This window comes from Triticum urartu, chromosome 1A (assembly GCF_056163025.1).
Source record: "Triticum urartu cultivar PI428250 chromosome 1A, HENAU_Tu73, whole genome shotgun sequence".
In the NCBI taxonomy this organism is placed as follows: domain Eukaryota; kingdom Viridiplantae; phylum Streptophyta; class Magnoliopsida; order Poales; family Poaceae; genus Triticum; species Triticum urartu.
In genome coordinates this window covers 42,526,453-42,548,335 of record NC_141873.1, presented here as the reverse complement: position 1 = coordinate 42,548,335, position 21,883 = coordinate 42,526,453, and the positions used below count along the sequence as shown (strand labels likewise).

Genomic DNA, 21,883 nt, shown 5'->3' with positions numbered 1-21,883 from the left:
TTTAATTCGATTCTCTTTCCTTATGGACCCCGCTGCCACGAGAGGGTAGGACAAAAGATGGCATACGAGTTCTTATTATAAGCACGTATGACTGTATATGGAATACATGTCTACACTGAAATTGATGAATTGAAACTATATATTGTGTATCGCCCTAGGTTGTGATTGTTACATGATGAATGTCATCTATCACTCATCCAATGCCTACACTTTGCTCATATTGTCTTTGCTAAGTTACTACTGTTACAATCACTACAAAACTGCTATTGTCATTATTGCTACTGTTACCGCTACCATCAAAACTATCATACTACTGTTACCGCTACCGTCATTATTGCTACTGTTACTAAGTTGCTACTGATACTTTGTTGTAGAGAAATAATTTCTTAGGTGTAGTTGAATTGACAACTCAACCAATAAGGTATATAAAAATTATTTGGCTCCTCTTGTGTCACATCAATAAAATTGGGTTAAATAGTACCCTCAAAGACTGTTGTAATCCCCTATACTTGTGGATCATCACCGAGCCATCGAGGCAAGAACACCACTGACTTCTCATCTCTCTAATTCAAAGTATGATTTCCATCTTCTTCAATCTAAAGTATGATTTTGCCTACAAGGTTTGAATAAATTTAATTGTGAGTGCGAATGGAAAATCGGAATTGATAAACTGAGATGACTGATTAATGATTACTGTGATTTTATTCGAACTCACAATTTATAAATTAAACTTTTTATCATACATTTGTTGCAAAATTAATCATATTAATATGTTTTTCTTTTGATAAATTGTATACTAGTGTGTGGTAACGAAGTTAGCCGAAATATGCCAGGGGAGAGCCAAAGGCATAATATGAGTTGTAAAATTAAACATATCGATACGTTCTCTTAATAAATATATACTAGTATGTAGCGCTAGAGCTATACAATTTTTTTTGAGGGTGGGGGTGAGGGCAAAGGCCAATTTCCCCCCATCTAAGCCCTCTCATGAATACATTCTTCATAGATTGGTTCAAAAGGAAGGGGGGGGGGGGGGCATTGCCCCCCTTAGCTAAATATAAGAGCATTTAGATTATTAAAGTAGTGATCTAAATGCTCTTATATTCCTTTACAGAAGGACTGGGCTCCCACCTCAGTGCCACCGGTGCCGGCCAGCCGGACCCGCCAGTGACTTGCCTGGTGGCCAAGCCGGGCATCTAGGCTCTAGTCCTAATCCTGGGCATCGTGGCGGCGTTGAGCGATGGCTACATTCTCCACTTCAAGCTCGCCCTCCGGCGCGCCCGCAAGGCCGCCAAGGAGCGCTCTTGGGCGGCGGCCAATGGTGCCGGTGCCTGGGGCTACCCCCCAAACGCCCCTCCAATCCTGCGCCACGGTCCTTGAGAATCAGAGGTATAGCCCTTTTTCATGTCCTTTGCTTTGTGTTTTTCTGATTTTTTGGGCTCGGTTTGTTTTAAATGTTGGTCTAATGGCAAAAAATAACAGTTGGCAAGAGGTGGATATGAAACAGATGGTGTTAGACATAAAAATGAACAATGAAGTCAATTTAGAATTGATATGATATGATCAATCGATAAGCCTGTTTTGAAAAAGAAACTAAGTTCTTGGATTTTGCCCCGCATAATTGGATTGTTATCCCATGGTCACGTAATCACTGGATTATGTGGTTATGTCACAACTTTGGGAAGCGGGTGCCTCGAAGTTCTTAGTCCTTGTAGAAGCAAATGGATTGTATCAGAATTGCTGAGCTTGGAGGCATTCATTTTGTGACTAAGAGAAGGGAAAGTTATAGTTCATCACTTAAACAGCAGGAGTGAAGTTCAACTGATGAAGTATTCCAGGTATATGTTTAGCCATGAGTGAACAACAACATAAGTATGATCAATTAAACATAACCACTTTGTTTGTAAATGATTGATATATTGAACTGAAAGAACCTCCAATATGCATCTTTGACGGTAGCCTATGACAAATCTAATCTAACGGTACCTTTTGACGAAACCAATCGAACAGTTGTTCAAGATAGAGAAGTTTGGCTGCACACACTGTAGAACAGTATCTATTTCAGAGCGAAGATCGAATGGCAATGAAAAAGATACACGTCTAACAGAAGTATGTAGAGGATGTGGTAAAATGGAAGAGCAAACGTTTGAATGAAAATTGTTTAATTAAGAGGGGAGTTTAAAGATTGGGTTCGTAAAAGCTTTGGCATAAACGATCTAGGAGAAGAAATATGCCATGCTTGGCTTCTTACTTCAAATAGAATAGAATTATTCATCCAGAGAACCAATGAAGTAAAAAAATCTGCAAGGTGTGCTAGATAGGCTAGAAAGTAGAAACACCTACATATGCTACACTGGTCAATTTATCTAGTAGTACAAGTATTCCAGTTTCTGAATTTTATGCCGTACCTCCGGAAGGAATGGCCCTGAATATCGCATTATTTTGGTGCCTTGTTCAGAGGATGGCCTCGTTGTTTTAGCCACTGATGGAGCAATCGGTATACCTGCAACTACTACATCATGCATGATCATGAGTTAATTATATGCAGACACTAGAAAAAGGCAATCGATTAAAAAAAACACACAGAGATCCTGCTTGTTTCCGTTATCTAACTTACTTATATGATGCACAACAACACATGGAGGGATGAAGCGGTGATAGAGTACCTGGTAACCGGACGGGGTTTGCCTGGATCTGCTGATCCCGCTTCATGGACATGAGGTCCATTGTGCGACGACGACGATATTCTTGGATCTCGCGCGGTGCCTCCTCCTCCACGGCGGCCTCGCACCTCGCCTTGCCTCTCCACCCGGTCGGGATCTTCCCTTTTCATTCTTCTTCTTCTTCTCCGGTCAGTGCCAAACCACCGGATTGATCATTGATTCTCACGACTCAGTTCCTCGTGCGTCCGTCCATCCATCCTCACAAGCTAATCTTTCTTTTTCCCTTTTCTAGTCAACTGTGTTGGAAATATAAGCAATTTACCGAATGATTTTATTAACAGAAATACTAGATAAAGCATGACTAATATAGTAGAGATACAACAAGTCATGCGTTCGGACAGAGAGAAGGTAAAGAGCATCTGCATATATGAACTTGAACTAAACACATCTAGAACAGACACTAGATGAAGTTGCATATATGAAGTAGAACCTAACACATGTAGGATGGAAAGTAGAGCAAAGAACTGCGTCATGACATCTAACAGAAAGAGCAAGAACACGTACGGGATAGCAGCAGTGGAAGTACTGGACTTGGGGTCGGTGTCCTCGCCTGCCATGTCGTCGAGGAGATCGTGGACGTCGGGGAAGAAGTCGTCGTCGGGGAAGTAGTCGTCGGCGACCGGATCGCCCGTGATGAAGCAGCCAGTAGTCGTGCTGAGCGCTCCCCAAAAACCTTATCACCCTTCTTCCATACATGACTCAAAAGGTGCGGTTTCAGAGGCCTACTGTCCCGACCTGCGGTGCACGCCGCAAGTCGGGATGGGGAAGATCGTAGCAGCAGCGCAGTGTTCAGGAACTTATGGCGAGAGGAGGAAGAGGTTCTGGTGCATCTCTCTGGGAGGAGCGACCTCCCTTTTATAGGCGCAAGAGAAGGAGACGAGATGGGAACAACGGGAGGCGAAACGAAGCGAACAGCCAACAGCCGAAGGGCTGCACCGTTCGCATTCGAACTCCACCTTCTCTTTTCAGTTTCCGTGTGACCTTTCGTATACCCGTAGTGTGTGACAAAAATTTAGATATCGGGTCGGCTCATTCCCGCAACCCGCGGTGCGTCGTGACGAGGCGTGGCGGTCGACGAAGGAGGAGCGCGGGTGGATATTCCTCTTGTTCTCATGCTCGTATAAGTGGGGAAAGAACCTCCCTTATAAGGAGGTCCAACTCCCACTCAACTAGCAATGTGGGACTAAACTTTAGTAGTATCCCTTGCCTTGCACAAATGGGCTAAGTGGGCCTCTAGGATTTATTAGGAATTTCTGAAACTGCTATTGGGCTAGGCGCAAAATAGACAAAATTTCAGCAATCCCCCACCAGATCCCAGAGGCACACATAAATTGCCTTTGATTCCAAAATATTGTTTTATATACCGGTACTGCAGTGGAGACTGTTAAGTTGAACTTCCACCTAGAACTCTATACTAGTAAGCAACTTGAACAGTGGACTGGGCCTTGAACTGCAAGTTTTCTGCGAATCTAGCTTCACATAAAGCCTTGACCGATACGTGGCTACTGTGGGTCTTCCCCGCGGGTGGAGCTTATATGTCATACTCCGTGACCTTTCATGAGTTTACTAGAGAGAACCCTACTCTCATAGATTGTGACGTTTGACAATCAAACTCATATAGGTGTGTTCTTCAAAAGATGTTCTGCAGGATAACATCTCTACTTTAATGAGCCACTTAGAACACATTAAGATATATATCAACCTGCCATGCAGATTAGGAGAGTATTGGATTTTCACGGAGTGGTATTGTGAATAGTAAGGATACTCTCCTCTCAGTTGACCATCAGCTTGTCTTCCATATCTAATTTAGGGGATCTCCGATCACAAAGAATAGGTTACCACTGTGAACAACTCATATTGTGGGTCTCATACCCATCTCCCTCGATGCATTATCTATCACATTACGTGATAGACCCTTAGTAAAAGGATCTGCCAGATTTTTAGACGTTTGGATATAATCCAATGCAATAACTCTGGAGTTTTTCATTTTCTTGATAGATTTTAACCTTCTCTGAACGTGTCTTGATGACTTCATGTTATACTTTGAGCTGCTCCCTTTCGTGATCACAGTTTGATTGCCGCAGTTCATAAGGACACCCGGTACAGGTTTCTTAACAACCGGCAAGTCATTCAAGAGTCGACGAAGCCAATCTGCTTCAACCGTAGTTGTATCTAGTGCTGTGAGTTCTGCTTCCATTGTTGACCTCGTTAAGATGGTCTGCTTGCAAGACTTCCAAGAAATAGCGCCACCTCCATGAGTGAATACATAACCGCTCGTGGCCTTTATCTCATCAGCATTTGAGATCCAGTTTGAGTCACTATACCCTTCAAGCACCTTTGGATGCCTGGTGTAGTGAATTCCATAATTTGCAGTGCCTTTCAAATAACGCAAAACTCTCTCTAGAGCTTTCCAATGCACATCTCCTGGTTTTGAGACAAACTGACTCAGTTTGCTAACAGCAAAAGAGATGTCAGGTCTTGTAACACTTGCTAAGTACATAAGCGAGCCAATGATCTAAGAATATTTCAATTGATCTCTAGCAATTCTTCGATTCTTTCAAAGTAACACACTCGCATCATATGGTGTTGGAGAGGGCTTGCAGTCACTATAGCCAAAGCGACTCAAGATCTTTTCCACATAGTGAGATTGAAGCAATGTAATCCCACCATTATCGTCTCTCAACAACTTGATGTTCAGAATGACATCAGCTACTCCTAAGTCCTTCATCTCGAAACAATGAGATAGGAAATCCTTGACCTCCTTAATAACATTCAGATTTGTTTCGAAAGTCAGTATGTCATCAACATACAAGCAAAGGATAACTCCCTCGCCCCCACCATGGCGATAGTACACACATTTGTCAGCTTCGTTTACAACAAAGCCTGCGGCTGTTAAAGTTCTTTCAAACTTCTCATGCCACTGTTTGGGTGCTTGCTTGAGTCCATACAAGGACTTTAGCAACTTGCACACTTTTCCTTCCTGACCATCTAGTACAAACCCATCTGGTTGTTCCATATAAATTTCCTCATCCAACTCTCCATTTAGGAAAGCAGTCTTAACATTCATTTGATGAACGAGAAGACCATGCGAGGCAGCTAGTGAAAGTAGAACTCGAATAGTGGTCAGTCGAGCCATAGGTGAGTAAGTATCAAAGAAGTCTTCGCCTTCCTTTTGGGTATAACCCTTAGCCACGAGCCGAGCCTTATACTTCTCAATAGTACCATCAGGCCTAAGCTTCTTCTTGAATACCCATTTGCATCCTATAGGTTTGCACCCATAAGGACGATCAGTTATCTCCCAGGTTTCATTCGCCAAGATGGAATCCATCTCGCTATGAACCGCTTCCTTCCAGTAGTCAGCATCTTCAGATGCATAGACCTCTGAAATAGAACTGGGAGTGTCATCTATGAGATACACAAGAAAATCATCACCAAAAGACTTTGCAGTCCTCTGTCTCTTGCTCCTAGTAGGAACTTCATTGTTCTCCTCCACAGGACTTTCAAAGTGTTCCATCGAAATGGCAGGTTCGGTAATTGTAACTGGTTCCTGATTTGATGAACTAGGCATCTCCTGATTAGATGAGGTAGCCATATCCTTCATGGGAAAGATATCTTCAAAGAAAGTCGCATCATTCGACTCCATGATCGTACCGACATGTATGTCAGGTACCTCAGATTTTACAACCAAGAATCTATAGCCAATGCTATGAAAAGTATATCCCAAGAAAACACAATCCATAGTCTTTGGTCCAAGCTTCCGCTTCTTTGGAATTGGAACATTGACTTTCGCCAAACAACCCCATGTCCGTAGATAAGAGAGTTTTAACCTTTTCTTCTCCCATTCCTCGAATGGAGTTATCTCTTTGTTCTTTGTGGGAACTCGGTTCAGGACATGACATGCAGTCAATATCGCCTCCCCCCACCATGCCTTGGAGAGACCCGAAGTGTCTAACATGGCGTTAACCAAATCTGTTAGAGTACGGTTCTTTCTTTCGGCCACCCCATTTGACTGAGGTGAATAGGGAGGCGTCCTCTCATGGATTATACCATGTTCCGCACAAAAAGCATAAAATTCATTGGAAAAATACTCTCCACCACGGTCGGACCTAAGCCTCTTGATCTTTTGATCAAATTGGTTTTCCACTTCAGCTTTATAGATGTTGAAAAAGTTCAAAGCCTCATCCTTAGATTTCAGAAGATACCCACGGCAGTATCTAGTGGAGTCATCAATTAACGTCATGAAATATTTCTTTCCACCTTTTGTCAACACACCATTCATTTCACATAGATCTGAATGTATGAGCTCTAGTGGTGCAAGATTTCTTATTTCCGCAGTCGTGCGAGACTTACGAGGTTGCTTAGCTTGCACACACACTTGACACTTAGATCCCTTGACGGTGGTGAAACTAGGGATTAAGTTCAACTTTGCCAGTCGTGACATGCAACCAAAGTTAACATGACAAAGATGTGAATGCCACACATTTGATTCACTATTGTTGCAAACATGATTAACAACTTTATTGCAAACGTCTGATAAGGATAAACGAAACATGCCTCCTGACTCATAGCCTTTACCAACAAAAGTTCCAAACTTGGATATTACAAATTTATTCGACTCAAAGACAAGCTTGTAGCCATCTCTACACAGAAGAGACCCGCTAACAAGATTTTTATTGACGGAGGGGACATAATGCACGTTCTTCAGCCGCACGATCTTCCCCGAAGTAAACTTCAGATCGACCGTGCCAACACCACGAACAGAAGCACTTGAACCATTTCCCATCAGCATGGTTGAAGTCCCTGCGGTCTGATAAGACGAAAACATAAAAATATCACCGCATACATGCACATTAGCACCCGTGTCAATCAACAAATCAGGAGAATGACATACTGAAAGAATAGTGGGAAATATACCATACCCAGCATCCTTCATGTCAGTATCTCCAATGACAACATTAGCGGTCTTGCCGCCTTTCCCAGGATGACACTTGTCATAGCGATTAGGGCAACTAGGAGCCCAATGATCAGGATCCCCACACACATGACAAGCACCTTTCTTCTTGCCATTCTTCTTCTTGAAGTTCGTGTGTTGCACAGCCTTGTTCTTCCCATCAAACTTTGCTTTTCCATCAAACTTGCCCTTGTTCTTAAACTTGTGGGGCTGGAAGTTCTGCTTCTGTACCACATTGGCACTAGATCCTCCCTCAATACCTCGAGCACGTGTGTCCTTTGCTCTCGCCTTTTCTTCCACATCAAGAGTGCCAATGAGATCCGGGACGGAAAACTCCTGCCTCTTATGCTTCAGCAAGGTAGCAAAGTTCCTCCATGAAGGAGGAAGCTTAGTGATGACACCTCCGGGAACAAACTTGTCCGGCAGCATACAACTGAAATGCTCAAGTTCTCTAGCAAATGACTGTATCTCATGAGCTTGCTCAACCACGGAGCGCTCTTCAGTCATCATGTAATCATAGAATTGCTCCATGATGTACAGCTCAGTGCCAGCATCCGAGACCCCAAACTTGGCCTCGAGTGCATCCCACATATCTTTTCCATTATCAATTGACGCATAAGCATCAACTATGTTCTCATCAAGAACACTCAAGAGAGCAGCCTTAAACAGAGTATCCATTTTCTGAAAAGCTTGTGCCTGTTGAGCATCAAGCTCTCCTTCAGGTTTGCCGAGAGTGGCGTCATCGCAACTCATGGTTTGAAACCATAAGACTGCTCTAACGCGCCACCTCTTATAGTGGATACCCTCAAACATAGGAGGTCTCATGGAAGCAGCAAAACCACTCGGGGTAAATTGCCTATAATAAGGTTTTTGGATTGTTGGAAATATGAGCAATTTACCGAATGATTTTATTAACAGAAATACTAGATAAAGCATGAATAATATAGTAGAGATAAAACAAGTCATGCGTTCGGACAGAGAGAAGGTAAAGAGCATCTGCATATATGAACTTGAACTAAACACATCTAGAACAGACACTAGATGAAGTTGCATATATGAAGTAGAACCTAACACATGTAGGACAGAAAGTAGAGCAAAGAACTGCGTCATGACATCTAACAGAAAGAGCAAGAACACGTACGGGACAGCAGCAGTGGAAGTGCTGGACTTGGGGTCAGTGTCCTCGCCTGCCATGTCGTCGAGGAGATCGTGGACGTCGGGGAAGAAGTCGTCGTCGGGGAAGTAGTTGTCGGCGACCGGATCGTTCGTGATGAAGCAGCCAGTAGTCGCGCCGAGCGCTCCCCAAAAACCTCACCCTTCTCCCGTACAGGACTCAAAAGGTGCGGTTTCGGAGGCCTACTGTCCCGACCTGCGGTGCACGCCGCAAGTCAGGATGGGGAAGATCGTAGCAGCAGCGCAGTGCTCAGGAACTTGTGGCGAGAGGAGGAAGAGGTTATGGTGCATCTCTCTGGGAGGAGCGACCTCCCTTTTATAGGCGCAAGAGAAGGAGGCGAGAGGGCAACGACGGGAGGCGAAACGAAGCGAACAGGCTCGGCTCATTCCCGCAACCCGCGGCGCGGCGCGATGTGACGAGGCGTGGCGAGGCGGGCGGCGGAGGAGGAGCACGCGTGGATATCCCTCTTGTTCTCATGCTCGTACAAGTGGGGAAAGAACCTCCTTTATAAGGAGGTCCAACTCCCACTCAACTAGAAATGTGAGACTAAACTTTAGTAGTATCCCTTGCCTTGCACAAATGGGCTAAGTGGGCCTCTAGGATTTATTAGGAATTTCTGAAACTGCTATTGGGCTAGGCCCAAATTAGACAAAATTCCAGCAAACTGCACCTCGCTACCGGCCAACAAAGACCATCCTCTCATGTCCTCGCCGTCGCCCAAGTCCTCAGTCATAACACACCCCGCACGTGGATGAATGAGATGGACAGCGGCGGAGCCAACGTATAAGCGTTGGGTTCAACTGAACCCAACAGATTTTGCTTTGTACGTGCTTACAGGTTCATATTTACTTGAGGTGAACCCATTAAAAAAATTAGACTGAACCCATCAACGAAAGGTTGTCACGTGAGTGACTAAACAAAGGGCCCACGTGGAGTCCTGGACTACTTGCCGTAATTAATCACCGTCATTAGCCACTGAATTTTTTATTAATAGTAATTAATAATCATGGAATTATGAAACAAGGAAAAGATAATTCCTAATTTGATAATAGGAAGAACGCTAGGCATTACAGCGTCCACATGCGGACGCTAGTATAAGCGACGTCCGGATCGGGACGCTAGCATCGATCACGGCCACTGTTAGGTTGGGCCCCATCCTCAATCCAGCCGCTTTGGCCCATTATCGCCTCAGCCACCTCTCCACGGCCGCCGCCGCCACCCTCCAGCTCTCGTCCCCGCGAGCACATATCCACGGCCGCCGCCGCCGCCCTCCACCTCTGATCCCCGCGACCACCTATCCACGGCCGCCTCCGCCCTCCACCTCATCTCTCGCCAAACTCCTCAAGGCCGCCCCCCTGTAATCCCCTCGTCCACCTCCTCACTGTCTTGATTTGGTGTGATGTTAACATATAACTCTATCACTTGCCACGTTGTCCGGGACTTGGTCTTCTCAAAAATCATGTTCCATCCTCTTTTCTCATATATTGAAATTAACTGAAAATAATGTGGTCCAGGAGCTCCAATATCAAAGCGAGCTTGGATATTCAGGTTTCTTTGAGCACTGACATTAACATGTCCAAGTCCTCGACATGTCTCACTCTTGATATCTTCAAAAGTGGTATTCTCGGATGCTGGAAATGTTAATTTGGGAGGAATTGTATACTCCACACCCATGGATCCATGTTGCACTTCACCATCCACGTAAACCAGAACGATTAACATGTTCTTATATGCACCTACAAACATGAACATGCAGCAAGTAAATATCAAAATTTCAAATTGATCTACCATAGACTCACGACTGGAAATTTGGTTTCTCACAAAGCAGCCAATTAAGGTCCATAATTCAGGAATAACAATCCAATCATATATAAAGTGTCTTCTTGTAAACCATTGTATCAATTGCATAGAAGATTAAAATAAAGGAGATTCGATAGAACAGTACAACTAACATGAACCAAGCACAAAATCAATTGGAGAATCCTAATGGCGAGCGGCTGATGAGACCATATGTCGCTCCTGTGATGATCGGCGTTGCCGACTGCCAGAGATTGCTTACCGTATGGCGAGGTCCAGGAGCGAAGACTGCATCCGTACAACTATGATGATCGGCGTTGCCGGCTGCCAGAGATTGCTTACCGTACGGCAAGGTCCAGGAGCGAAGACTGCATCTGTACTAGGGTTTTAAACCTCGCATAACTTCTATCTGTCATTAGGAAAGACTACGAGTCAGTCGGATCTGATGGTTAGGCGAAGCACTTGACTGGACGCAGATACTAATAGCGCCCATACCTGGACGCTATCCTCGATAGCATCCAGATGTGGACGCCATTGTAGTTAGCGTCCTTCCTATTTTTAAAATTTCCTCCTGCCTGTCACTAGTTTCCAAATTACTGGGTTATTAATTACTATTCATAAAAAATTTGGGATTAGCCACGTACGTTGCCGCATGTCTCATCCTCTTTTCTTTTTCCAATTCACAACTCTCCTCCTGTCTGTTCTTGTTCCTGCTGCCTCGCCGCGACGCCGCCTCTCAGGCCACAGTCAGCTCGACAACCGCAACAGTTGTACCCTAAAATTTGAGGTTATTAGATTACATTGCCTCATCTCCTCTCTCTTATGTATGCTCTATCTAGCCTAATAGTCTAGTGCTATGGTGTTTATTTGCCCTAGCTTTTTGATTTATTTTTCATGGACTTTGATAGATCTAGGTTATGGGGCGGTATTTTTCGAAGAAAACTCGGTCACCAGATCGAGAGAATGATACATGCACTTCAAGGTTACGCGTTAGACGTAGGCTAAGTGCATTAAATTCTAGTCTTCCGAAGGCTACTACTCAAACAGAAATTAACTTAGATGAGTTGCCTTATGATCTGGCTGATCGAAAAAGAATTTCAGAGTACACAAGAAATTCAAAGAAGGAAGATGAGATTAGGCGCAAATATTTAACGAGGGGACCTTACAGGCCACCTCTAATTTTGATTACCTGCAGAAGAAGATTGGAGATACTCAACGGAGATTTAACCCAGTGTTTAATTTGCCATGTGGAGTAAGATATATTTTCTACCATTGCAAATGATTGAATGTGAGGGCTAGCATGAGCCTTAGGACAATGCGTCCTTGCCCGCGCCCGTCCGAGGCGCTCGACCTGCCGCCGGTGAATCCCGCTTGCTTGTCGCCATCGCCGCCCTTTGCAGACGTGTTGCCGCTGCAGCCGCGACTCTCCTCGGCGTCGCCGCTTCACGCACCGCCGCTGGAGGCGGATCTCGGCGGATCCTCTCGTCGCGATGAGATCCAGGAGGGGTCGATGACGGAGGGGATGATCCCAGAACGGTGGGCTGTACATTTCATTGACATACGACGCCTTGGCAGGTGGATCCAAGGACGCATGCATCATAATCAGGCATCTCGCTGGACATCGATCATGGATATGGACAATGATGTTCACGCCGGCGACTACCTAGCGAGAGACGTCCGGATCGCGATAGGTTTTCGCTTTCGCATTGATGTCTACGAAGTGATTGTGGATCAACGTGTGTAGGTGGATCCCGATCCGGTGGAAACGATCGAGATCATTGACTTGGATTCGGCGATTGTTGACCGCAGGACGGACTCACACGTCGGAGGGGCGACTGGGGGGGCGACAGAAGGGGAAGCCGCACGCGCACTACCTCTCCTCTCCGGCGATCGTCGGCATGTTGGAGGCCGGTTTTGGGCGCTCGCGGGTGTGGACGAGGACGATGTGGATGGGGAGGCGGACGATGCTCCGCCATCACCGCCATCGCCGAGTCCTTCTAATCACGTCAATGATTGGTTCAATGTCGGCTACACGGAGGAGGAGGTGGCCTCTTCTATCGATTATGTTTTACCCATCAATGATCCGGCCAGGATGGGGCTTGACGCGGGCGAGAAGAAGGAGATGGTTCGCCGGATAGTTCACCGGAGAACTTCGTCGGCGGCGGTCAGGCCGTGGAAAGGTCCTCTACCGAAGGTATGTCATCCAAATCTTACCGTTTTTGATCTAGTCAAGCCGGAATCGTGGATCGTTGTTAAACGGAAGAGGAAGGCTCGCCGGACGGTGGCCAGATTGGAGCCGCTGGCGCCTGAGCTGGTAACGCCTGAAAATCCGGGTCTCGGGATCGCCGCTGAACGGGAGCGTCGTTTGAAAATCTTGGTAGGCCGAGAGGGGCTGGACCTGGATGCTGGTAGGCCGGCTCGGGTTGGGCCGGGGTTAGCTGGGTATGAGGCCCAGACTAACCCGGGTCCGACCAGTTTTTTCCTGGAGGTAGCTCGATCGGGGGTGGATGCGGTCAGTGGGCCGGGAGTGCATGGGTATGAGGCCCAGAACCAACCGACACCGATCGCTATCGAGGGCGAGGCGGTCTCGTTTCTTCGATCTTTGTCCTTTCCCGAGTCGCCTGTTAGGGTTCATCGTCGTCGCCTCAGTCAAAACTTGCGATCGGCTGGGACTGGTCGGGCCAGGCGTATTCCACCGCTTCGTACGATGGCGGGTCGCGGAGGACCCTTGCCACCGGGGAAGAAGACGGTGGTGCCTCAGGGAGCCGGCCGCCCTGGGACTGTGCCGCAGCAGGGCAGCGGCGGAGGCCACGACGCTGTGCTGCCGCCAGCCGCGGGGGCTGGTATGCTTCCTTCGGCCACTGGCAGTGGCCGCGGCGCTGCATTGCCGGCGCCTGGGGCTGGCCGCGGGGGAGTGCTCGCTTAGCCCGCCGGTAGGGGCTCGGCTCCGGTCGGGACTGCTGTGGGCCGGGGCGGCGTGTTGCCCGGTCCTAGACCGACGGTGCCAGCTCCGGTTGGTCAGCGGCCTCCGCCACCGGGTGCTTCAGGAACCAGCAATGCGGGCCCAGGAGGCGTTGTGCCGCGGCCCCCTGCTCCGGGGTTGCAGACCGGCCAGCCGAGGCCAGCACCGCCTCCTCACCTCATCGCCAGGCCTCCGCAAATCAGAGCCGGGATGGTGCAGCAACAGGCAATTCCAGTGACTCAAGCCACAGTTGCGCCTCAGGGTCAGTGGGGTGATGATGGGGTCAATGCGTATGGAGCTGGTAAGCACCATGGATCCTCGTCGACTGGCGGCGTTCGAGGCTATGCTTGGCAGAGCGATGGCTCGGCGGAGCGCCCGTTCATGGGGCCCCCAGGAGGTTTTGTTGAGGGGGCATCTGGCCCTGGTCTCCGGCCGCGGGGTGGTTTCCGCGGTCATCATGGTGGGCGTGGGGGTCGAGGTGGCCGGTACCGTCCACGACCGCATACTACGTCTGTGATTGATCCGATGGTGGTTGATGGGGCTGTTGAGCAGCAGGTTTTGACTGGCCAAGCGTTGGAGGTGGTCTCGGCGCTTGCCAATGCTGAGATTCCCGGGAATGAATCCGGGTTGACTGTGTCAGTGGAGGCTTCTTCTAGGGCTGAGTCTGAAAGAGCATCCAAATATGCGCGCAAGAAAGAGAAAATGCTCTGTTATCGATGTGGTGGTAAGGGACATTTTATTGCTGAGTGTGTTGCTGAGCTGTGTGGCACTTGTGGCAAACCAGCACACGATTCGGGGGACTGTCCGTTTCTGAGAGATCAGGCACCATCACTCATGATGTATGGAGTGTAATGTGCTGAACTTATGTTCTTTGAATCTCCAACGGAGATGGAGGTTCCTGACGAGACTTTGGGTTTGACAACTGGGTTAGTTAAGATTGCTAGAGGAGAGGCCTCGGAGGCACAGATTATTCAGAGGCTCAAGGAGTTAGCCCCCTGGGGATTTCAGGTGGGAGCTTGCTAGTGTCGAGGACAAACTGTTTCGGGTTGAGTTCCCGTCAGTTGAGGACCTTCAGAGACTACTGAGTTTCGGGATGTGCAAGGTGCCAGGTACTGATGGCGTGCTTGAGTTTCACGAGTGGAAGAGGATTGATCCTACGGGCAAGCCTCTGACTCAGGTTTGGCTACGATTCTCTGGGGCTCCATCCAAGCCGATGCTGGATGCACGGGTAGTGGCCAGTTTGGGTATCATGGTGGGCAGACCAGAGCGCGTGGATATGGACTTTACCAGAGCCCACAGGATTGCCCGTTTACTGGTTAGTGTGCTGAACATCGAGTACGTCCATGAGGTGGTTAAGTGGGCATATCGAGGCCACATATATAACCTTGTCATTGAGTTCAAGGATGAGAGTCTGTTTGCCGAGGCGGCCAACGGGTCTGATACTGATATGCACGAGGATGATGATAGTTCGGCACTTAAGGAGGCACCAGCAGCTGACAGTGGACGTGAGTTGTCCACTCCGCAGGGTGCTGACTCTCACACGTCTGCGGATGGGACGGCTCCTCCTTCTACGGTGCCTACGACTACTCTCAGATTCGGTTCTTTCGAGCCGGCATCTACACCCCCGAGACTGTGGAGTGATCGGGTGGAGTCTGATGAGGTGTTCGAGCACTCGCTTCCGGTTCTGGAGCTTGAGGAGCCAGTGATTCCTCTCCTTGGGGAGTCGTCGATCTCGGTCAGGGCTGAGGCGGAGGAGGTCGTTCTTGCAGGACAGGGTCTGAAGCTGGTGACTTCGGATTCCTCCCCTCCGGTCGCGATTTCGCAGGTGCAGCCGATGGTGCCGGCTGCTGATGGGGCCGTGCGGCAGGTGGCCTCGGTGCCCTCATCAGGGCCTGCGGTGGGTGAGCTACTGATGGTGCAAATTGATTCTTTGGGAGGGAGGCCGAGGCTGCTAGATCCGGCACCTTCCTCCCCTTTTACCGGGCCGGCGACGCTGGCGCCGGAGTCGCTTTTCGGAGAGGACTTGGGGCAGGTGGCCTCGGGGTCCTCTTCTCTTGTGGAGCCCAGAGGGGCTTGCTCGCCGACGCCGCCGGTGCCGCCAGTTGGCCCTTGGGCCGGGGTGGATGGGGAGCTCGGGTAGGAGGCCCTGGCTCCACCTTCCCCCGGCTTGGGGCACTCCAGTAGAGCTTCTCGGGAGGAGGTGATTGCTTTCGGTGGTATTCTGGATCCGGTCTGTGAGGGGCGACGGATGAGTAGCCGTCTCCAGGACCATCCGAAAGTGGACGACATTCAGCAGCGGTGCACTATGAGGGCGGCCAAGCTTCGTGACGTGGAGGTTACTACTGGTATGTCAATCAATACCTATAATTCTATTTTGCATTTTTCAAATGATGAGATTATAAACAATGAAAATAAGATAGGAATTTCACTAGGTAGTAATGATAGTGAAATTTCAAACTCGGTTAATGATATGCTGGATTTAGAGGCCGAACGGGCGCTTGAGATGATTCATAACTTAGCTGCGGTTAAACCAATGAATAACTCCGAGATTGATGCTTTGGGGGTCAGGGTGCTCGATAACTTTTGTGTGGATCTTGCTCATCCGTCTGTTGAACCTGAGGAGGAGGATGAGCGAGTGGACTTTGTAGAGGTGCGCGCCTCTGAGACTGGTTGTGAGGACCAGCTGGAGAGTTTCAATATTCCTAAACGCAAATGGAAGCGGAAGATCTACCTAGACTCCGCAGTGCGTAGGAGCGCGCGGATAAGAACGGCTAAAAAATTCCATGACGAGATATGAAAGGAATCTTTTGGAATAGCAGAGATCTGAAAGACTTGGCTAAAAGAAGGTTTCTTGCTGAGGCTTCTATTGAGCATAGGTTGGACTTTATCGCTTTATCGGAAACTGGTAGAGCCGACTTTTCGCCTCAATTTCTCAATACGCTTTCGGGAGGTATTGATTTTGATTGGCATTGTCTACCGCCTCAAGGAAGATCGGGTGGGATTTTACTCGGAGTTAGATGTGATTCGTTAGAAGTCCGAAGCATGGTCATGGGGGATTTCGCTGTTAAGTTTAGGGTGAGGTCGAAGACCGATGGGTTTAACTGGGCTTTGGTGGCGGTATATGGAGCCGCACAACCCGAGCTTAAACCAGATTTTTTGGCTGATCTGGTTAGGATTTGCGGTTCGGAACAACTTCCTATCCTGGTGGGGGTGATTTTAATATCATCAGAAGGCGTGATGAGAAGAATAATGATAATTTTGACGGCAGATGGTCGTTCATGTTTAACACAATCATTGAAAGCCTGAATCTGCGTGAGATAGAGCTTTCGGGCAGGAAGTTTACCTGGGCTAACGCCTTGCCAAATCTGACGTTCGAAAAGCTGGATCGGGTTCTGGCTAGCGTCGAATGGGAACAGAAATTCCCATGTGTAACAGTCCAGGCACTTTCTCGTGGTATTTCTGATCACACGCTGTTATTCCTTGACTCTCAGGAGGCCACCCATGTGGGAAATAAGAATGTTTTCTCTTTCGAGCTTGCGTGGTTTGAGAGAGAAGGTTTCTTAGATCTCGTAGCCAGAGAATAGGCTAAGGATGCAGGAGGTAGAACTGCACTTGAGCGCTGGCAGAATAAAATTAGGCACCAGAGAAATTTCCTACGTGGGCGGGCTAAGCATCTTAGTGGGGTCTATAAGATTGAGAAGGAACAACTCCTTACGCTTATTCAGTCCCTTGATGTAAAAGCCGAGACCATGATCCTGCCAGCCTCGGAGCTTCATGCCAAGATCGACGCGGAAATGAGGCTGAAAGAGCTCCTTCGTGAGGAAGAATTAAAGTGGGCGCTTCGGGCTAAGGTCCGAAGGGTAGTCCAGGGGGACGCGAACACACAATTTTTTCACATGATCGCCAATGGTAAGTATATAAAGAAGATGATCTTTCAGCTTGAACAAGATGAGCGAATGATTCTTGGTCAGGAAAACTTAAAGCTTTATATTACTGAGTATTACAAGCAGCTGTTTGGGCCTCCAGAGAATAACTGTGTGTCGCTGGATGAGTCTAGGATTGAGGATGTGCCTCAACTGACGGCTGTTGAGAATGATATTTTAGTTGCTTTTTTGTCTGAGAAAGAGGTGTATGACGCCATTTCCCAGATGAAGAATAATAAGGCTCTTGGCCCGGATGGTTTCCCGGCAGAGTTCTACAAGAAGTGTTGGCACATTATTAAAGGAGATCTATTGCCTTTGTTCAATGATCTATTCTCTGGCCAGCTTCACCTTTTTCAGCTGAATTTTGGAACGATAACACTTCTTCCCAAGAAGACAGAGGCAGTGCGGATTGAGCAATTCCGGCCAATATGTCTTCTTAATGTTAGTTTCAAAAAATTTATCAAGGTCGGGACGAATAGGCTCACACAAATTGCGCATATTGTGGTGCAGCCTACTCAAACTGCTTTCATGCCGGACAGGAACATTCTTGAAGGGGTGGTGGTACTGTATGAAACGCTCCATGAGATTCACACGAAAAAACTGGATGGAGTGGTTTTTAAGGTGGATTTCGAGAAAGCGTACGATAAAGTCAAATGGCCTTTCTTTCAACAGGCATTACGCATGAAGGGTTTTGATGAAGCTTGGCGACGCCAAGTAGAATCCTTCACGCAAAAAGGGAGTGTTGGAATTAAAGTGAATGACGATATATGTCATTATTTCCAGACACACAAGGGCCTCAGACAAGTTGATCCAATGTCTCCTATTATGTTCAACGTTGTCATTGATATGTTGGCAATCTTGATAGGTCGGGCAAAGGAGGCTGGACAAGTAGGTGGCTTGGTGCCTCATCTAGTTGATGGTGGTGTGTCCATCCTACAGTACGCCGATGATACAATCATCTTTATGGAGAACGACTTGGCTAAGGCGAGAAATATGAAGCTGGTACTGTGCCTTTTCGAGCAATTGACCGGTCTGAAGATTAACTTCCATAAAAGCGAGTTGTTCTGTTTTGGTAGAGCCAAAGAGGAACAAGATGCATACAAGCAACTGTTTGGTTGCGAACTGGGGGCTCTACCGTTCACTTATCTAGGTATCCCCATTCACCATCGCAGTTGACTAACAGCGAATGGAAGTGTATCGAGGATCGATTTGAGAAGAAACTGAGCTGATGGAAGGGCAAACTCATGGCGTATGGAGGCCGATTGATTCTCATTAATTCGGTGCTCACGAGTATGCCTATGTTTCTTTTATCCTTTTTTGAAGTACCAGTTGGAGTTAGGAAAAGGCTGGACTTCTATCGGTCACGTTTCTTCTAGCAGAGTGATGAACTTAAGAGAAAGTACCGTTTAGCCAAATGGGATGTCATCTGCCGACCAAAAGACCAAGGGTGTCTTGGGGTTGAGAACCTTGAAGTCAAGAACAGATGCCTTCTCAGTAAGTGGCTATATAAGTTATCTGTCGAGACTGAGGCAACTTGGGCGCAGATTCTTCGTAACAAGTATCTGTACTCTAAGACCTTGTCGTAGGTGATAGTTAGGCCAACTGATTCGCCTTTCTAGAAGGGGCTAATGAGGGTCAAAGCTACTTTCTTTAATAAAACAAAGTTTATTGTCGGTGATGGCAATAACACTCGATTCTAGGAGGATACTTGGCTTGGTGATACGCCGCTGGCTCTTCAGTATCTGTCGCTATATCGTATTGTGCAGCGACGTGATGCTCTGGTTGCAACGAGTTTGCAATCCGCTCCCCTTAATATTCACTTTAGGAGGGTGCTTGCTGGGGACCGGTGGGAGGCTTGGATTCATCTGGTGAGTAGACTGATGGAGGTTCAGCTTACTCATCAGCCCGATCAGTTGTGTTGGAAGCTTACTAGATCTGGGGAATTCACAGTCAAGTCGATGTACATTGATGTCATCAACTCTAGTGTTATTCCTAGTTCAAAACATGTTTGGAAAGTTAAGGTTCCTCTAAAAATCAAAGTGTTTATGTGGTTTGTACATAAACAAGTCGTTCTAACAAAAGATAATTTGATTAAGCGCAACTGGACAGGTTCTACTAGGTGTAGTTTCTGTGATCGGGATGAAACTATCCAACATCTTTTCTTTGATTGCCCGTTGGCGAGAGTGTTGTGGCGCTCGGTGCAAATTGCCTTTAACATTACTCCTTCGAATTCGGTCAGGTCGTTATTTGGAACATGGCTTGTTAGTATAGAGGCCGAAACAGCTAGACAAATTCGAATAGGAGCGTGTGCGTTGTTATGGGCAATTTGGAACTGCATAAATGATTTGGCTTTTAACAGAACAACAACTATTCATTTTTTTCAGGTTTTATTCCGGGCTACTGCGCTAATCCATATGTGGTCCTTACTCACTCCGACGGAGGCCAGGGAGTGTTTGGTTACTGGATCTGTCCTGCGGGAGATGGTAGCGCGGGATATCTTCAACCGGTTTGGATGGCGGTCATGTAATAGGATAGACGATTAGTTTACCTATCTATCTATCTTATGCCAGCCGGTTGTGGCTTTTGGGCCTTTTTTGTTTTTCTAGCTCTTTGTGAGCCAGCCTACTTTTTGCAGCAGATTGCAAGACCTTGTTGAACTACTTTATTTATTTATAGGGCCAATTGCATTTCTGTCCCTAACTCGAACCACCTAATCAGATATACCCCTAATTCGAAAGCCTGCTCAAATTTGCCCCTCTGTCGTTAGGTGCCCTTATAGAAATGCCCTTTTGCGCTGTTACCGTCCGGTCAAACAGCTTTGACCGTCCTGAAAAAAATAGCAAAAAATCTAAAAAATCTAAAATTTTGTGAGATCGAAGATACTCATGTGCCCAAGGTGTGTGCAAATTTTCGTGCTATTTGGACATTCCAGGAGCTCGTGGCGAGGAAAAAAAGTTAATCTGCACGCTTGTGAACAATAAATTTGAAATAAAATAGCAAAAAAATTAAAAATATATGAATTGTTTTGGCATCAAAGTGGCTCGGGTGCACAAGGTGCTTGCAAGTTTTTGTGATCAAATGACATGCGAGGAGCTCTAGCAAAAAAAACAAAATAGTCATTTTTTTCCCAAGTTTTTTCCTGAGCCAAATTTTGTTTTTTTCTCCACAAGCCCCTCCAATGTCCAAACACAACAAAAATTTGCACGCAGCTTGCAGACACGAGTCTCTTTGATGCCAAAAAATTTCATATTTTTTCGAATTTTCTTACTATTTTTTTGAATTTACTGTTCACAGGCTTACATATTTATTGTTTTTCCTCTGACGCGAGCTCTTGGAATGTACGAACAGCACGAAACTTTGCACGCACCTTGCGAACCTGAGTATCTTTGATCCCACAAATTTTCAGATTTTTTAGAATTTTTTTGCTATTTTTTTCAAGATGGTCAAAGCCCTTTGACCTGCTTTGACTGGACGGTAACGGCACAGAAGGGTATTTCTGTAAGTGCACCTAACGGCGGAGGGGCAAATTTGAGCAGGCTTTGAAATTATGGGTAAATCTGAGAGTGGGCGCAAATTAGGGGCATAGATGTAAATGTCCCTTATTTATAATTGTGGCCGTATGCATCGCTCTGATGCAGAGGCCGGGGAGTCCCCTTTTTGAAAAAAACCAGTGATTGAATGTTTAATCTTTTTAAGGCGATGAAACATTGAAAGGGGACACTCTAAATGTGAGTGCTTATGCAAGATTCTTGCATTTTATAGTACTTATTCTGAACTTTTCAAACTAACTTGTCATTTTTTCAATGTGCCAGAAAGATGGGAAGCTACATTTGGAGCTACAAAGTTATTTGATACTACTCTATTTATAATATGTAAGCAAGTGATTTTATAATTTTATCGAACCGGTATGCCAGTTTTTAATGCAACACAACATGTTTCTTTCATTATACTATTTTTGGGTGCTATAATTTTGTTGTAAGGTGATATAAAATTAGACTTTACACTTCACATATTAATACCGAGTTCTCACAACGAGTAATGGAGTGAACCCAATGACCAAATTTTCTTGCCCTGCTCTTGGGGATGGAGATAAGAACGAGGAGGCCGCGGGGCTGCTGATCGGTGAGGAGGGCGCAAGCCTGGATGCCGTGTGGGCATCCCTAGAACGCTTAGTGATATGATGATGATGATCTGCTTCCTTTCTAGGAAAGGCCTACGACGCTTAATGGTATGATGATGATGATCCACTTTGTTTCGTCTCGTTTCTAGGAAAGGCAATTATTACACGGCTGGAGGACCCATTGCATGCGGGTAATTAAACAACACTAGTAGAACGTCATTGCGTTGCTACGG

The 21,883-nt window shown here is 46.8% G+C and overlaps 2 protein-coding genes and 1 pseudogene across 2 annotated transcripts; 2 read left to right on the top strand and 1 right to left on the bottom strand.

The window, feature by feature from the left end:
- Positions 1 to 7,505: 7,505 nt before the first annotated feature.
- Positions 7,506 to 8,268, bottom strand: LOC147989817 (uncharacterized). The gene is made up of 2 exons (XM_087536240.1): positions 7,643 to 8,268; positions 7,506 to 7,530 (listed from the first exon to the last, which is right to left on the bottom strand). Exons 1-2 carry the CDS (start codon positions 8,263 to 8,265, stop codon positions 7,506 to 7,508), a joined length of 648 nt encoding a protein of 215 aa, XP_087392366.1. The 5' UTR covers positions 8,266 to 8,268.
- A 3,692-nt stretch (positions 8,269 to 11,960) lies between these two features.
- Positions 11,961 to 20,073, top strand: LOC147989815 (uncharacterized). Its single transcript, XM_087536232.1, has 3 exons — positions 11,961 to 12,188; positions 12,390 to 12,839; positions 19,915 to 20,073. The coding sequence occupies exons 1-3, from the start codon at positions 11,961 to 11,963 to the stop codon at positions 20,071 to 20,073; spliced, it is 837 nt and encodes a 278-aa protein (XP_087392358.1).
- Positions 13,818 to 15,747, top strand: LOC147989816 (uncharacterized; annotated as a pseudogene).
- Positions 20,074 to 21,883: the final 1,810 nt, after the last annotated feature.

What these genes read in the sequence shown, in the direction of transcription:
- LOC147989817 (XM_087536240.1), bottom strand. Translation starts at nt 8,265, where the DNA reads ATGTGGGATGCACTCGAGGCCAAGTTTGGGGTCTCGGATGCTGGCACT. An exon ending in ACTGACATGAAGGATGCTGG is followed by an intron (nt 7,531 to 7,642) that starts GTATGGTATATT and finishes TCGTCTTATCAG; the next exon opens with ACCGCAGGGACTTCAACCAT.
- LOC147989815 (XM_087536232.1), top strand. Translation starts at nt 11,961, where the DNA reads ATGCGTCCTTGCCCGCGCCCGTCCGAGGCGCTCGACCTGCCGCCGGTG. An exon ending in TGATCCCAGAACGGTGGGCT is followed by an intron (nt 12,189 to 12,389) that starts GTACATTTCATT and finishes CAACGTGTGTAG; the next exon opens with GTGGATCCCGATCCGGTGGA. An exon ending in GGAAAGGTCCTCTACCGAAG is followed by an intron (nt 12,840 to 19,914) that starts GTATGTCATCCA and finishes CATTTTTTTCAG; the next exon opens with GTTTTATTCCGGGCTACTGC.